The sequence below is a fragment of the Antrostomus carolinensis genome, unplaced genomic scaffold, assembly GCF_000700745.2.
Source record: "Antrostomus carolinensis isolate BGI_N321 unplaced genomic scaffold, ASM70074v2 scaffold8362, whole genome shotgun sequence".
NCBI lineage: Eukaryota > Metazoa > Chordata > Aves > Caprimulgiformes > Caprimulgidae > Antrostomus > Antrostomus carolinensis.
In genome coordinates, this window is record NW_010297544.1 from 13,832 (window position 1) to 32,106 (window position 18,275).

Below are 18,275 nucleotides of genomic sequence, written 5' to 3' on the forward strand. Positions count from 1 at the left end.
CATTATATTTCCTAGTTTCATTCATCTCAAGATGAATACAAGGAGCTTAATGCCCGTGACTGAACCAAACCTGTTTTGCAGCGATGGAAGCGTGAGCCAGTCGCAGGACGACAGCATTGTCGGGACGCGGCAGTGCAGACACAGCCTGGCCATCATGCCTATTCCAGGGACGCTCTCATCCAGCAGCCCGGACCTCTTGCAGCCTACGACTAGCATTCTGGATTTCTCTAATCCTTCAGGTAAAACAGCAGCATTAGCTTGATTTATAGAATAATTACCAGGCAACTGGGTCAGGAGGAAAATTACATCATTTACCAGCATCAAACACACCGAGTGCAGTTACCTGTTTATCTTGAGGACCTAACAGGTCCAAACTGGAGATCTACTGAAAATCCATACTGCCTGAACCTCTCTTGTCTGCTTTTTTGTCATGTGACACTTAGCTTGTTTTTACCAAAAAAATGTATTTGGCCACCTCTGAGAGTCTTTGATTTACTGGAGTTTAGCAGAGCTCTGATGGAAGCAGATTGTCCTTGTCTGCACCTTCCTCTTTCATCATCTCCTGTACTCCTGGTGATTGGACTTGTCCATCCACCATCTCTGAATATGTATTTCTAGCAGTATTGTGGATAGAATAGAACTGACTGCCACGATACCAACATAGTGACATTCATGTTTAGTGTTTTAAAAACGTTACATATATTCAATTGTACCTCTGAAAAACTGAAAAATGTTTTGAGAGGTGTCGTCTGTGCTTTCATTGCTGTTACTGTAGGAATACAGTTTCTTTGGTGGCTGCAGGAGGCATTTGTTGATAGATGCAGCTGCCTGTAAACATGTCAAGTCAGAATCTTGTTTCCCTATTTCAAGTGTAAGTCCTGTGCATAATTACGTACTCTACTGCAAAGTGCCTTGTGGCTGTGACTCAGGTTTGTGTAATCTTCCAGGTTTCCCCCTTTAAAAGGGATATACACAGATATATCCTATCAAGTGCATAAATATTCATAGCAAATAAGTTCCCTTTTTGCTGCAAATCCAGGTTCTTGCTGTCTGCATGGGAGCTACACACGTGTTCTCTGAGAATCTTCATTTGTACTGTAGAAGTTACTGTGTAATATCAAAAGTTAATAACTAGTCCTTCTTACTTTACATTTCCTATAGCAAATATGCTGTCATTTTCCAATGGCAGAGAAAACCAAAATATTTCTGACAGTGTCCTACATACCCTTGATAAGTTTTGTAAACATCTAAATCTTGGTTTGGTGTTGACACAGTTTTTTTTCTTTTTTTCCTGCCGGCAGCTGTTGGGTTTTACTGTAAGTATCCTGACGTAGAGCATCCTATAGACCTTAATATTGCATGGCTTGCCTGTGACACTTAACACTTCCATATGTTGCATTGCCATCGTTATTACTATGAGAGCTTTAGATAGTCCTGTGCCCTGTAATCTGCCCTGAAATAAACCAAATCCATAGGTTCTCGAGACTGAAACCTGCACTTTATTCCCATTTCTGCCCCTGAGTGACCTTTGGCAGGTTATTTCCCTTCTCTGTGACCTTGCTTTAAAGGAATGAAGTCACTTACATCCCTTTTATAGAAACTGAAGTTCTGGATGAGAACGTAGTTTGAGATTTAGTTTCTTCTTCTGTTGGACTCTCTATAACTAAAGTTACGTGCATGCAAAGTTGAAATGTGTTTCGAACAGTCCACACAAGCTGAATAATGCATAAGAAAATAGTTTATATTGTTTACCTGCTTAAAAGCAAAGACCATGAAGACAGATGTGCTTGTAATATAACTTTCCCTCACCTGTCACATGTTACACTGAGTTTTGGTTGCATGGTGATTCTTTTTTTTTTGTTTTTTTCTTCTTATTTTTTTTCCTCCAAATTACATTTCAATTTTTTATTCTATACCTCCACAGTGTTCTGATTTTTTAGGTATGTTGATACCAAGTTATAGATGTTTGCCTCTTCTCTTGATTTATTATGATTTTTTTAGGCATTTCCCAAATTATTCAGTGTGTTTTTTTCACCACTTTCACACTGAAATAAGTACATCATGTTTATTTTTTCACTTCTATTGCCCCCATTCATGTACGCGTGGAACTTTTAAAATCCAACTAATGAGGTGAATTATTTCCAATCATCAAGCTGTAGACTAAACATGTGTTTCTTTAGATATTTATTTCCTGCTGTAGGCTGCCTCGGATAAAGCTGTTCTCCAATGCATTTATAATACATAAAATGTGCTATAAATAAATACACTCGCCAAAGAATTAACTGCTGGCAGCAGCTCATTTCCTTCAGGGTGAGAGAGTGAATGTAAAAGTTTCTAGTTAGTTATGGGAGCAACCAAATCTCCTTTCCCCTTCACATCCTCCCGCCCGCAGCCCGTCCGCGCGTGCTCGGTGGGTTCCCATCCCTGGGAAGAGTTCCCTGGCACGCGGGTTGACTCTGGCTCTTGCAAAGACAAAGGAGCCAAAGGAGGAACAATGCTGCCAAAATTCTTCAGGCGTGCTGAGAAGGACAGTGTACAGCTTAGTAATATATCTAGATGCCTTGTACTTTGATTGTGGTCATGGGATGAGAGCGAGTTGTGGAAATGCAGAGAGGAGAAGAGTTGTCTTTTTTCTTCTCCAAGTTGAAGGAAATAACTGGATATTTTAATGAATATCTACCAGGTCCAGCATGGCTTTTTTTTTTCCCTTGCTAGCTGTGTTTTTGTTTTCTAGCTTTCAAATGAGACAGTAAATGACCTTGTCTCTTCTCAAGGGAAAAGCAACTTCTTACATTAAAGATGCGATTCTGTTATTTTAGATATTCCAGATCAAGTAATAAGAGTTTTCAAAGCTGATCAGCAGAGTTGTTACATCATCATCAGCAAGGACACTACAGCAAAAGAGGTTGTGAGTCACGCTGTCCATGAATTCAACTTGACGGGAGCCCCGGAGACCTACTCCCTCTGCGAAGTGTCTGTCAGCCCCGAGGGAGTCATCAAACAACGGAGACTTCCAGATCAGTTCTCCAAACTGGCTGACAGGATTCAACTCAATGGACGGTAAGTGGACCCTTGTGGTGATTTTGCTTTGGATTTGCTTTGGAATTTTAAGACTGAAACATGTGAAATTTTAGGACTGAAACATGTGAAATTTTAGGATGGAAACACCCGAAACTTTAGGACTGAAACATGTGACATTTTAGGATGGAAACATCCAAAATTTTAGGACGGAAATGCCCGAAATTTTAGGACTGAAATGCCCAAAACTTTAGGACTGAAACATGTGAAATTTTAGGACTGAACCGCCTGAAATTTTAGGATGGAAACATCCAAAATTTTAGGATGGAAACATCCCAAAGAAACATTGAGGAGGGATGTTTTAATTAAAATAAATAAGTGTCTATTAAAAGAACAAGCGATGTCAGTAACTTACGCTTCCCTCTCCTCTTTTCTTCCTTGTTTCACCTTCCTCTTCTGTACCCCACAAACCCGTCCCCAAATCTACAGCCAGCTTGATTGATGACAACTAAATTCAGCAGATCAGGATGACTTACATATTGGCTTACACTTAAAAGGAAAAAGTTGTGTTTATTCTGACACTTTCCACATGTACTTCAGGATTAAACCCTGCGCTTAATTTCTTTCTCAGTGATGTCATGTGGCAATGAACTGATACTAACCTGAGATAAATTCTTCCATCTTTCTGTAAACTGTTCGGAATGTTTCTGAAATGTTAAGTGCTTCAGTTTTATCTGATGACCCGATCCATACCAGAAGAAGGTTTATTAAATAAAAAATTATGTAGTTGTCTTTGCTAGGCAACAGAGGGAATTTATGCGGAATAAACTTTTGTATATCTGAAAGTGATCTGCTTGGAACCATGAAAGTGAATTTTCCAGATACTTTTTCATTTCCTGAATACTGCGTGCTTCATGTAAATATTATTAAACCACACTAAATTTATGTAAGAAACCACACGGAATTTGTGTAAGAAATGGAGAAATACATTAACAAGAGATTTCTCAGGATTAATGTGTATTTAAAATGTTATTTCACTGCTGAATTTACAAATGAAAAATAACTGACCTTTTTCTGAAGGTGAAAGCTGCAGCATGTTACGGAGTACAGTGTAGAAAATATTAACAAAGAGGTAGATTAAAACAGCTTTTGAAATGTGGTGGTGGTTTTGTTGGTTTGTTTCAGTGTGATGATGGTATTTTATATAAAGTACAAGGTTATGCTGTCCCTTCTTGCCTCTGTCTTTGCCTCTTACTCCGGGTTGTCAACAGTAACACAGAAATACTCCCACATGAACACCCCTGCAATGTCAGTCATGTCCACATAGATTGATAGAGTTCAATGTCTTTGTGTCCACAAACCCTTTGAAAAACATCTCTGATGTTTTGTTGTAACTCAATTATTCTTCAGGTATTATCTAAAAAACAATATGGAGACAGAGACCTTATGCTCAGATGAGGATGCTCAGGAACTACTGAGAGAAAGCCAAATTTCCCTCCTCCAGCTGAGCACCATTGAGGTCGCCACTCAGCTTTCCATGAGAGACTTTGAATTATTTCGCAATATTGAGCCTACAGAATATATCGACGACCTTTATAAGCTGGACTCCAAAACAGGAAACGCTCACCTGAAACAGTTTGAGGATGTCATAAATCAAGAGACGTTCTGGGTTGCCATGGAAATTTTAGCAGAGCCCAACCAACTCAAAAGGATGAAGATTATTAAGCATTTCATTAAAATTGCCCTCCACTGTCGAGAATGCAAGAACTTCAATTCCATGTTCGCAGTTATAAGGTAAAATGTTTCTCGTTTGTCAGATCTGATTGGTGCTGTCAAAGGCAATTGTGTTAATTTAAACAGAAACTCAGGCTGAGAGAGTTGGGGCTGTTCAGCCTGGAGAAGAGAAGGCTCCAGGGAAATCTTATAGTGGCCTCCCAGTACCTGAAGGGGCTACAAGAAAGCTGGGGAAGGACTTTTCATAAGGGCAGTTAATGACAGAACAAGGGGAAATGGGTTTAAGCTGAAGGAGGGGAGGTTTAGATTAGATATTAGGAAGAAGTTCTTCACTGTGGGGGTGGTGAGACACTGGAACAGGTTGCCCAGAGAAGCTGTGGCTGCTCCTCCCTGGAAGTGTTGAAGGCCAGGCTGGATGAGGCTTTGAGCAACCTGGTCTAGTGGAAGGTGTCCCTGCTGATGGCAGGGGGGTTGGGACTGGATGAGCTTTAAGGTCCCTTCCAATCCAAACCATTCTATGATTCTATGAAATAGGTGAATCCTAAATACTCTACTGGTGGTGCCGGGTGGTTTTAAAGGAATTACCAAACTTTTCGAGAGCCAGACTGTACAGAGATGGGTTATCCCTGCAGTTTTTTTCCTTCTCCAGCCTCACAAGTTCAATTTTACTTCAGTGGTTGATGTGACTGTCTCTTCTTTAACTGTTACCTCGCAGGGAAAAAAAAAGATTTGGCCAAAAGCACTGTTTGATTGATGAACTTCAGCAACCTGCCTGAACGTTGCTGTCATTTTCTGTCATTCTGGCACCCCATTTCCCTTTTTTTCAGTCATTGGTACTTTTTTCAGTGTGCACTGAGTCATATCTGCGATGATGAGATTACTTTATTCCTTTCATTGTAAGAATTTCCTCACATCAGTCTTGTTTTAGTCTAATTTTCCTTTTCATTCTTTCCTGTCATCTGCTTCCTTCTCTTTTTTTTTTCCCCCCCCTCTTTATTTGCACATTTAGACTTTCTCCTCTGATTTATACTGGATGCTGCTACTTTAACAGCATGAGTTCAGCATTTCTCCTCCTTGCAATTATGTTATACCCAGGTTTTACCTTAAGAAAAAATGTGATTCATCAGAGAACATTCATGCTGTATACCAGCACCAGTACTATCTTTGAAAATATCATTTTAAAATATTTTCTTCCATCTCTAGCCAGTTTATCAAATGCTATAGGCTTCTGTTTAGTCACACATTAAAGAATTCATGAATTTTCTTAAAGGATAGTGGGCAACCAGTGGAGCCGTGGCTGCTCATTACATGGTGAATGCTCATGTGAATCCTGAATTTAATTTCTGTATTCTGCTTCCTAATTTCTCCTGGTTTTATCGTGGGTGGAAAAATGACTCTTCCTACTTCTCAGTTCAGTCTAATCAGGCCATGACTGAAGGGGTCTTTAATAATAATTTAAAAAGCAAATAAATTACCTTTTGTTTTACTCTTATTTCCAGAGGAATATGATTTTTTTTTTAGCATATGCCACCCCATATGCTATGGGGTTGGTTCTCTTTCTTGCCTTGCCTTGCATTGGGTATCAGTAGGATGCCGTGTGTTTCATGAGATAGGAAGGTGCCATCCTAATGTAACATGTAAAAGAGGAGCTGTGCAGTGACATATGTTTGATTTTTTTCACGTGAAAGAAGGCTTTGTTTGTGATTTGACAACAGCACGGAGAGAAATCTGTGTTAAAAAATAAAACAAATACAGAATAAGTTTTTGAAGCTTTCAAAATGTGAAAAAAAACAAAACAAAACAACCTTCTTAACAATGGCTGATTCAGTAATTGGATGATTTTGGATTTACTAATGAATGGTGGAGAATATCACTTCCCAGTTCTGCAGATACAAGGACTTTGCAATCATTACAACATTTCTTAAGCAAAGTTAGTGACAAATTATGATAGGAGGATGGATATATTTATTTTTTTTTAATTGATCCAACTAATTGTGGATAGATTTTTTTTTTACTTAATGAGAAATGAGGGCACGATAAGAAGTTTTAGCCTATCTGCTGCTGCTAATTCTGCCTGTTGCTGCTCATTTACAAATAACCCCTTTTAAATTGTGCCACTTGAGCTTGGGACAAGCTGTGCACCATTCTCACTCGCTGCCGTAGCTGTGTAGCACCTCGTTAATTTTTCACCCTTTTTGTTCTTATTGTAGTATATATTTTTACAAGAGAGAAGTGGTTCTGAAATTAAACGAGAGTTGGTTCTGTGTTACAGAGAAGGGTTGTTTTGGCAGGCTGGCTCGAGATTTGTACCTTGTGAATAGGAAACAGTCACGTTTTTTTCAAGTTCTCTTTTTCCTTTGCTCACACGAGTGAACAGCAGAGGTTTATTGTGATGAACTCCCAGCCTGGCATTCACCCAGCTTTACAGTCAACCTTGTGAAAGTTATTTGCTATTTTTAATCCTTAAAACAAAAAAAACCCCCAAAACCAACCCTTCACTTCTTTATGAAAAGTAATGATTCCACTGACAGCTCATAATGAAATATCTCTGCCTTCCAGTGGGTTAAATCTAGCACCAGTAGCACGTCTCAGAGGCACTTGGGAAAAGTTACCGAGCAAATATGAAAAGCACCTCAGAGACCTTCAAGATCTTTTTGATCCATCTCGAAACATGGCAAAATACCGCAACATCCTTAGCAGCCAGAGCATGCAACCTCCAATTATTCCACTTTTTCCTGTTGTCAAGAAGGATATCACGTTTCTGCATGAAGGTAATGTCAAACAGAGAGAAAGAAATCATAAACTAAGCGTTGAATATATTTTTATCCCTTTCTTCAGTGCTCTGTGATTCAACAAATGTCTAAGGGAAGCTGCCACCAGTAGGATGCTTTTGATGCCTCTTTTGCAGGAGTAAAATAAAATAGAACTCTGAATGCCTAATGGAAGAGAGTGATCCTAGGCAAAAATTGAGAATTAAATGAGTATTTTTAAAATTTTCAAAGCAATGCTTAATATTCATCAGCTGTCCTGAGGTTTTAGGGTGGAAGAGTAGGTGAGTGTGCTAACTGGTAGTTAGACAACTTGAAATATCTCTTACCCAGAGTTGTTGCTGCAGTGTTTGGAGGGTTGCGTTCCATGTTGTGGCTTTCAGGCAGCTACAGTGACACAACACCTCCTACTCTTACTTTCAGCATTTGCAGGGGTTTTTGTTTAAACATTTCAATTTTTGTCCTTTTACACAAAGTATTCTGTTCACAGTCGGTTAAGGTTAAGCATTTCCAAACGTGCCCACTTCTTGGTTGTGATGTTTCAGAAATATTTGAACTGATTTCAGAATGTGAATGCTGTTGATGTCAGTTCTATGTTTATATTCTTTTAACATCTATGCCAGTGAATTTGGGCATAGTTCCCTTACTCCTTCTTTCCTCCTACTAATAATTGTTACTTTAGAAATAGATTAATGAGAGCAATGCTGGGGACTCTGAGTGTTCCTCATTATCGTTTGTGTTTTGCCAGAGTTTCCTGTTTTTTTGCTGTTTTGATGAAAGTGGTTTTGTTGACGGAGGGGCGGGGAGGGAGGAGTGGTAATGTGGGGAACTTAGAAACACATTGCCCATTAAAAAAAGTATGTCTTACTCTCTTTATTTTTTTTATGTGTGTGTTTCAATTATGCAGGAAATGATTCGAAAGTGGATGGCCTGGTGAATTTTGAGAAACTCCGAATGATTGCCAAAGAAATCCGCCAAGTTGTCAGAATGACCTCAGCAAACATGGATCCGGCTGTCATGTTCAGACAAAGGTGTGCAATTTAGAAAGACAAGTAGGATTGAAGGTGTCTCAGAGTGGGTAGGGGTCTGGGTTTGTGTGTGCATCAGTACGTTAGTACGTCGTTGTGTAACTTACCATTGGCATTTACCATCAGAACCACAGTCTGTCAAATCGTGGCAAGACAATCAATGCCTCCAAGACCTGCTTTTAGTGACTACTAAACCAATTTGTTGTCCTTAAAAAGCAAAGGAGAAGAAGTTCTAATTTTAATTATTCAGATTTTTACTAAATATTAGTTAAGCTTTGGGAGAGCTATAGTATTAGGGAGGATATAATACATATATAAATAGATATATATTAAAAAAGCACCTAAATCACCCATGTATAAATCTGAAATGTTGCTTCAAAACAAAATGCCACTGATAACATATTAAAAACAAAATATTTTTTATTTGTTCTAAACACAGCTTGTTCCACCTACATAATGTCTGATATGTTCAGGCTGTTAGCAGGTGGAGGGTGTTTTCTTGGTTTATTTTTTCTTTGTTATGTTTTTTTTTTTCTCTCTGATGCATAATATCATCAGGCTCTGGGTTAACAAATTGTAGAATAAAAGCACCACGACTTCTAATCTGGTGCTGATTAGCTCCAGATTATATTTAGTGGAACTAAATAACTTCCTGCATCCATTTGCTTCCCACTGGCTGAACTAAAAGCATCGCTGACTCCGTTGTGTCCGTGTGGGGTCCTGATCCCCTTAAATCTCTGCCCAGAAGGGTTTTGTTGTCCTCTCCTTCCAGTGTTCGTTTGCCTCTCCAACTAATGGGCCAGACAAAAACTCCTCAGGGTACAGTTCAGGTGGGGAGTTGGTGACAAGATGATGTCCTGTGCTCAATCATTACAGTGTTGTACTTCAAAAAGTGACAGAATAGTGGTTTTGAGTCGTCTGTTGGGTGTGTGTCCCCAGCAGTGGGGAGCTCTCCGGACACCATGGAGTGAGCAGGGCACAGAGGAGGCTTAACAGACAGTTACCTGGGGGGAGTGTGCTTTGCACAAGCCCTCATTAAATTCTAGTTGATAAGTCACCTGTGCAGTTGGAATTGTCTTCAGTTTATGAATCCAGTTCCATCCGTGCAGTGGAAGGAGATGCCATACACAAGGATATGGACTGTATGTAGGAGCATGGAGATTTGGTTCCAGTGGTCGGGGTTCACAGAGGATCATGAATCCTGTCGGGGTTTTGTTTTCAAGGCTGACTATCAGGAAACATCAGAATTGTGTTTAAAATTGGTCCAGTCAAGGTTTGAGACAAAAGTAACAGATCCCTTGTTAATGGTGTTTAAAGATGGATTCATTTCAAAGTGGAGATTTGTCTCCATACTATTGGATTTGGATTTGCAGAATTTCCTTTTAACATAGAGTTATAAAGCTACTTCCTGATAAGTTGTGATTGCTTTTCAGAAACTTGGGCATTCATAGATGAAATCAGTCTATAAATAAATTTCCCTGATGCCCCGGGCACTTTCTTAGACTTAATGAAGCCTCATCATTAAATGAATTTAATAGTAAATAGTTACCTTTAGTATGGGTTTTCAGAATTACAGAACAAATTTTAATGACCATCATTTAAATGGTACACACTGACATAAAATGCTTAGGCATCTAATATTAGAGATAGTGCCAAAGATTAAAAGAAAAGAATTCCATGTTTTCACATCATTTATATTCATTTTCATTGCCTCTGGTGTTTGATCTATCAGTTTGTGTTATGAAGCATCAATAAATGCTTTTGAAGATTAAAAATTAAAAAGAAGAGATGTTTGTTAGTGGTAACATGAGACTTGTGAGCAAGTTCATTACTGATTAATATAGAGCATCTAGTTTTTCAGCATCAGTGTGTTTGGCAACTAGCTTGTTTTCCAGCAAGCAATCGAGAGAAAACAACATCATAAACTGGAATACTGATGGTGATTTCTCCAACATTTATGCAGTCTTCATACAAAGAATAAATTAATTTAATCACACTTCCTGCAATATGAATAAGTTAAACAGTTTTTTGCTCTGTCCATCAAAATGGAATTTGACTTATGGGAAATACTTAGCAAGAAAATCTTCAGCCCTAACTGAAGATTAATGCGAGTTTGGTTTTTGAATTTGTAGGTTAAACTTAAAAATAAACAAAAAACTGATAGATATTCTTCCATATTCAAGTATTTGAGCAAGTCCTGCCCGTGCATTCCATTAAAACATTGTGTTATTGTTTGAGAAGAATTTTGCTGTATAGAAATTTTTTCTTTTCTGTTCTTTCCTGTCTACATCTTTCTTCCTGACTCTCAACTGTTTTATTTTTTTTTTTCCTGTGCTTTTCTGTTCAAATACATGCTTCAATGTATATGGCTCTTGCTTACAGGAAGAAGAGGTGGAGAAGTTTGGGGTAAGTGTAGAGATGAATGCAACTAAGATAAATAAAGATTATGCAACTCTTAACATACTGCATCCTCCTCGTTAGTGCATGCATCTGAAATACAGCATGCATTTTATTAACCCTGCAATACCTATTTTTTGGAGAACAGGAATAAGGGGTTACAGCCAACATTATACTGCGGCTATAAAAATTCTGAGTTGCTTTTGTGTACTAGAGAAGTTGTTTGAGTTTTGGCTTTATGCATTAAAAAAAAGCCCTGCTGTGCAGTTATATTGGAAGGCAGATTATTTTGGGAAATAAATAACTTGCTTTTTAACATGTAACAGAAAAGTTTAAGCCATTCTGCATTTTAAGCTATAAGGAACACTGTGAATTGTGATAATGATATAGTAATTTCCCCCCTGAAGTTTGAGTTCAAGCTTCAAGGTATTTATTTTTAGTATATATTTGAAATGCATCTCACATTCGAGACACTGAGATTCTCACTGATTTCACTGGGAGTCTTGATTGTGCAAAGATTGAATAATGAAATGACTATAAATGAGAGTGCTCAGACTGGCTGGTCGAGTTCCTGACTGACACACGGCAGAAGATGACATTGTAGCTGTGTTTTATGTGTTCTTATGTGCATTTTTGCCCATAAATTGTTACCTGGGTACCTGAGCCTACGTGCCTTTGCATTTTGCACCTCAACTTCTTTTCATACTGTGGGTGCCTGCTTTAAAGCCAACTCTACATTAGTATATCAGCATCTTGCCCAGAGGATGGAGGCAGAAGTGCTTGTGCTGCTTTGCCCTCCCTACAATCACTTTACAAGTTGATTTATCCCCAACAGTGATGGGGACAGTGCCAGGACTTGAGCTAGAAAAACTGGGGAGAGCAGGTTTGGGTACTGGTCCATACTGGGAGATCAGCAAGGTGCGGGAGAGCTCTGCTGGCAGTGTGAGGTGCTCGATAACCAACTGCTCACAGTGCAGCTCATGGGGAGGAATACTTAGGATCCAACTAGAGCCACTATAATTTCCAAACTTTGGGATTCCCGTGAACAGAAGTGAATAAGGAAAAATCATGTAAAAAGGAAATTGAATTAAATTGCCTTAAAAAGTCAAGTCCAGACTTAGAAACAGTGTGTACATAAGCAATATAATATTTATATAATTAAAAATAAACATAATGTAGTTTCCTGTTTCATTATAGAGTAGGTATTAGCTTTGCTGTTATCTGTAGGAGATGGGAGTAACCCCCTTGGTCTGAAGAGGTGTGAAGAGTCCATTGTAACTTTTGCTGCTCTTTGCCTATAACAGCATTACTTTTTTTATTTAATTAAGCTATAAATTTCTGCCAGTTTTTAAGCTGATATTTTTCTCTTAGATTGATTTATTTCACTTTAAAAATATTGCAGTCAGCTGTTTTCCACCACTTCTTATTTTTTAAGCTCAGTGTGCTCGATTCTTTGGACTTCCTCAAACATTATGTTTCATTCTGACTCAGCTGTGATGGCTCTTCTGTGCTGGAGATTGTTTATTCTGCCACTTATGATTCTGTAAACGCACCCAAGATCTTGATAAACATCTTTTAAAAATAATTTAGCCTTTTAAAATAAAGTTTTTCTTCTGAAGAACTTTAGGGACATGGTTTAGTCAGGGACTTGTCAGTGTGAGGTTATTTATGGGACTTGATAATCTTAAAGATCTTTTCCAATTGAGGCAATTCTGGGATTTTGTGGATGTTTAAAAAAACCCCACAAACAATTTTAAACAACTTTATTGATGCTTTTCATTAGAATTTATGTGTAACATATACTGTGATCTCCATTTATTAAAAAAATGGATTAGGACTGGTGTGGCCCCAGGACTTTAGACAGTTGAACAGAGGTGATGTGTATATTTGAACCATACCAAGATCAGTTGTTTGATCACTGAGTCATCAGATAGGAGTGACTGTCAGGGCACGTAACTGATGTACATTAACAATTTGGGAATTATTTGGTTTTGGTTCCGTGGCTGATAGAGTTGTCAGCTCAAAATAAGGAGCACTGAGGAGCGTTGTCTTTCATACATGCAAGTCTACAAGTCTGGGCATATATATATTATCACTGACCTTTGTTGGGATAAATTTTTTAATGAGCTGCTCTTCTATGAATGCTCTTTCTTAATTGGGGAAAGAAGTTAAGTGCATGATATAATGCACTTTGCATATTTAACATAATTTCCTGCCTTATTTAAACATTGTCAGAAGCTCAGTTTTCTAAGAGGATTACACTAGTCACACATCTCCGTACTCAGCTGAACTGCAAGAAGTTTCTGTTGTAAGTCTGATGCAAAGAGCAAGGACTAAATGCCTTCAATGAACAGAGGTATTGAGTCTGTCCACTTTTCCAGTCTGCAGCTGAAGCAGCGTGGGGTTGGCAGAACAAGATGCGATTCCTTAGCAGAGCTAAACGGGTGCTTTACCCAACATCGCGCTCCTTCTTGCTAGTTCCACACTTTCACGTGCAATCCTTTTCTAGACTCAAATTCCTGCTATCAATTTACCAGACTATTTTTAAGACAAGTGTTGTTTTTAAATGCTGTTCATCTTTTTAACTCATTTGCATCAGCATGCACTAGCCCTAACTGAAGATTATTGGTATTAATCTGCTTTGGCGTGTGCTACTGTAGCTCCTCGTTGTTGTTGAGAACTAAAAAATTTAATGCTTTGCTCTTTTCTTTTCTAGGTCTCTGAGCCAGGGCAGCACAAACTCGAACATGCTGGATGTACAGGGAGGTGCTCACAAAAAACGTGCCCGACGAAGCTCGCTTCTGAACGCCAAGAAGCTGTATGAGGATGCCCAGATGGCGAGGAAGGTGAAGCAGTACTTGTCCAACTTGAACGTAGAGACAGACGAAGAAAAAATCCAAATATTGTCACTTCAGTGTGAGCCTGCATATAGCACTCGTAAGTACAGTGATTCAGAACAGTGGCATGATCTATAAAATTTATAAAAATCATGTTCCTTCCCTACAAATACTCATTTAAGATCTTTCTCTTCTCCCTTCTAGAAAAAAATACTCTAAGAAGTGCTTGTTTTTCAATCCACATACTGACAGTTTCAGCAAGCCAGTATTTGTGTTCTGATCTTGGTTGAGCTCAGAAAACTTCAGTGATGTTTTCTGTTTTGACCTATAGTTCTTAAACGTCTTTTCATCAGTCTGGAAGGAAATTCAGTAGCACATTAGCTCTGTTCTTGCCCCGCTGTCCTTGTACAGAATTAGGAAGGATAAAAGTAACGTTTACCATGTGAACAGCAAGAAAATGAAAAAAGACAAAAATCAATAGAGAAACTGCGCTGGATTACAGCTTAGAATAAACCAAGATTGTTGAGAAGGAGAAGTTAGGTCAATATTGACTGATGGGATTGACATGGCTTGACAGTCAAAAATTGAGGGCTACAGCAGGACAGTTTTCATAATTTAAACTCCTGTGCAACTGTCTAACTAAAAAAAAAAACCTGTCTGACCCACTGTCTTACACGGTTCAGTAAATTCTTATTTAAAACTGAGAAATGGTAATTGCATTTTGGTTTGATCCTTAGAAATTTTCACATGCTTGAAAGGTAGGTTTGTTCTAAAATGGAAGAGTAGCAACCTCGCTCAACAAAATAATGTTTCATGCTTGGCTGTTGTCCCAATGCAGCATTTTAAGACCTTTTTTATCCTCAAATACCATTTTGTCTCTCGTGAGGTAACTTAAAACATGACTAGGAAATGACATCTTGAAGATTAAATTTTAAGCCCTTTCCATTCTTCAGAATTAAGAATGCAAATCCTTGTTACTCTGTAAGGTGCCTTCCTATGCAATTTTTTTTTTAACGTTTCCTTTTAAATAGTGCTGATGTAGGAATCCTGGAAATGACTTGACTCCCTTTTTAAAAATATTAAATTCACACTGGTCTTGTGCTTGAGTTCACCAGAAATCACAGGTAGCTCTGAACAGGATTCTGCACCTCATTGTACATTGCTAGTAGAAGTGTTCTGCTTGTGCTGTGTTCAGCCAGAGATGTAATAGCACAGAACATTTCTACTCTGAGGTAACACCATTGTGGGTTTTACACTTTACTCCCCCGCTGAAACAATAAATTAAAGCATGTCAGGATGAACTCTTGATAGATGATCTGTGTGCAAACATAACGGGTGGCCGTACTATGCCCAGGAGACAGACATAAATGTTATGAGGTTGGTTTTCAATTGTTTTAAATAAATCCTTTAATGTCTTCTTTGCACAGTGCTGGCCATAGATATTTGGAAGTAGAAGTAGGGAATTTATACTGACTGTTTACTCCATGGAGTTAAGCAAATTTGTTTTTTAAACTTCAAAAAAGGAAAATGAAGGTTAAGTGGAGATACAAATAAGTATATAGTAGAGTGGCATTTTATTAAAGTATTTATTTTTTAAAACAGGGGGGACAACCCAAAACCCAAAAACCACAGGTGATTGATCTGATTGAGATGAGCTGCCAGCCCCCTCCTGGTGTTTGTTCTGGTGGGGTGGGAGCACTGAGCCGCTCCTGGGACAGTTCCTCTGCACTTGGTGCCTTTACCCACATTTAAATTTCAACCATGTGGCTTTGAAGCAGAGAGCCTGGTACATGGTTTTGCAGATTGTTTTTGTGCAGATAGGGTTTTTGGGGGGGTTTGTGGCTTTTTTTTTCCCCCCACATACCCAGAAAATTAAGAGGTACAGCTCCCCACTCTCTTACCTTGGTGGTAAGATTCTCCTGGCCTCGCCTGCAGAAGGAATGAGCACCAGTAATGCTGCAATCCAGACTTTTCCAAGGGAATTAAAGGGCAAGTTAAATGGCCTTAACTCCAGAGTTTATTAATTGCTGTGTGCGTGATTAAAGCAGAAGCTGAATCAACACCCTGCGTTGTAAATCAGTTGTGCCACCTAGTGAAAGGTTTGATGCCAGCTGCAAAGCAGCCATTCCTTCTGCCTTCTGTGGCATTACGTAATGCTGAAGGAGATGCTGTTATGCTTTTTCATCTTATGTACAAGCATCTAAAATATAGACTTATAGTAGAAATAAATCACATTTTTTGTCTTTTGATAAAGTACCTCTATGACACTTTAAAGAGTTGAGGTTTTTTTAATGCTATTTAATGTCACAGCCTGTTCAGCGTAACGAGATAGGTGTGTCTGGAATAGAAATGGTTTCAAATAGGTTTTATCTGCCTCATCCCGTGGTTGTTTTGTCTGGGTGGTTGTCCTTCAGAATGACTGTAATAATTCAAAGTGCAAGATATTTATATGCATGTTTTCCCTAACAGTGACAAAGAATTTAAGTGAGAGAAGAGGAGGAAAATCCTCAGAAATGTCTCCAGTACCCATGAGATCAATTGGCCAAACTGCTAAAGCCCATCAGCATCAACAGAACAGGATGAGTCAAGTTCTTCAGGTTCCAACTGTGAATTTATACCCCAGTAGGAAAAAGGGACTGACAAAGGATCATGTCACATTCAGTGAGTATCTTCAGTTCACCTGTCCGGATGGTTTGACAGGTGAAGTCAATAAGAGAGAGGAGCTGTTTGTAGCTGGGTGAATTATTTGAGATACCCTTGTGCTTCATTTACTTCATTCCCATTAAAACAGCTGAAGCATATTACTGTGTTTTAAGAGAGTGTGCCACTCACTTGGTCATTTACACAATCTTTAATAACTTTCCTTAAAACTTCTAATGGTAAGGTGCTGGCTCCAAATATGCTGAACTATTCCTTGAACTAAAGAACATGTTCTAACTAAAGTGATCTTAATATCCCTCTCTAGAGCAGGTCAGATATACTGTGTTAAGTCTTTTAATGTGTATTTTTGCATTCTGAAGGGGTTGGCACAAATGGAGTAGAACAACATTGCTTATTTATTTTCATGACAAAATGAAATATAATATATTTAGGTGAAATTATTGAAACAAATCACAGACATTTAATGTTTTAACCTCTGGAACACCATTATAACAACATTATTGTCAAATGGAACAGCATATGTTATTAGTTGCTCCTAGTAAGCATTAATTTTTTCTGTCTCTAAATTTGCTAGTTGCAAAGCAGTATTATGTATTAAAATGCTTTTGAGCTATTTGCATAACCGTTGTATCATTTGAAAGCTACAATTGTGGGTTATTAAAGTTAGTTGCAGTCAGTAAATGTTATGAAATGATTCTATGATACATCGAGTATCAATATCCATTAAAATAATTTCAGAAAACGTTATATTACAGCATATAAAATAGCTTTCTAATAGTATTTATTTCAAGTCTTCTTTTAAAAGCCTGTGCAAGTTGCTATGTTCCAGGAGCTTTGCTGAGGGGTGTTTCTTCATTCCCCTATGTGAAGTGTTCAGTGTTGATCTAACAAGCTGTTCAGAACTTAAATTAACTCCTCAGCAAGGAGGTCTCCCAGTGAATGTGAAATGCTAAATCATCAGTTTGCAAAGTCCAGTGGCACACTGCTTGTGCTAAACTTGCCAAGTAGTGTATGGTGCACATGGGAGCTGATTTGAGAACTCCTGATTGTGAAGATCTTGAACTGACTTGTTGGCTTTGACACAGATTAACACTGTCCCAACAGTGTCATGGGCAAGGGTTTCCTCCAAACTTTATATAATACACAGTTTTTAGTCCTTTCCCAAAATCACAACTAGTGTATCTGTTGCAGTGGTTCTGGTCATGACCTGGGTGCTTCAACACATTTCAGATGAGCAGCCAGCAGTAGCTGTGGCCACTGCTGAGCTGATCTAGATTTGAAATGGAGACTGTCTGCACATGCAGAATTCATCTGAGCATCTGCTGCTCTCTTTGCTCAATACTCCAGTGGTTGTTCAACATGGTGCTTGTTTGTAGTTTGAACAGGTGTCACTAACTCGAAAGAAGAATAATATGCAGTAAATTATTCCCTTGTTTTCATAGGTACAGGCTCCCCACAAAAGTCATTAAGCTTGTCTGAGGAAGTAAGTAGTAAGAAACAAACAGATGACACTATGTCCATGGCATCGTCTTTGCACTCCAGCCCACCTGCTTCTCCTCAGGGCTCTCCACGCAAAGGTACGTCTGCTGTGTGAGTGTTCACAGTGCACATGTCAGCATCTGTCTCAGGAACTCAGAGCTCTGATGTACTAAAAACCAGGGTGGGCAGCGACAGGAATATTTGTTGGTAATGATGTGTAAAGAGGAATAGTAGTTTAGAATATTCATGTCAAGAATAGAACCATGTCTTTCTATTAATAGACATATTTTTTCAATGCATTTATATATTTTGACCTTAAAAGTCACCTCCTGTTTAAAAAGGGGAGCAACTGT

At 38.5% G+C, this 18,275-nt stretch overlaps 1 protein-coding gene across 1 annotated transcript in view; it reads left to right on the forward strand.

Moving 5' to 3' along the window:
• The window catches only part of RAPGEF6 (Rap guanine nucleotide exchange factor 6), a gene marked incomplete at both ends in the record, with an annotated part of 37,778 nt that overhangs the window by 8,964 nt on the left and 10,539 nt on the right, over positions 1 to 18,275 (forward strand). Inside the window, 10 exons of the mRNA XM_010162160.2 lie at positions 82 to 239; positions 1,302 to 1,316; positions 2,820 to 3,060; positions 4,429 to 4,812; positions 7,312 to 7,523; positions 8,428 to 8,551; positions 10,931 to 10,954; positions 13,662 to 13,882; positions 16,252 to 16,443; positions 17,886 to 18,020. Of these exons, the coding sequence (XP_010160462.2) occupies positions 82 to 239; positions 1,302 to 1,316; positions 2,820 to 3,060; positions 4,429 to 4,812; positions 7,312 to 7,523; positions 8,428 to 8,551; positions 10,931 to 10,954; positions 13,662 to 13,882; positions 16,252 to 16,443; positions 17,886 to 18,020 (1,706 nt within the window). The remainder of the gene's footprint in view (positions 1 to 81; positions 240 to 1,301; positions 1,317 to 2,819; positions 3,061 to 4,428; positions 4,813 to 7,311; positions 7,524 to 8,427; positions 8,552 to 10,930; positions 10,955 to 13,661; positions 13,883 to 16,251; positions 16,444 to 17,885; positions 18,021 to 18,275) is intronic.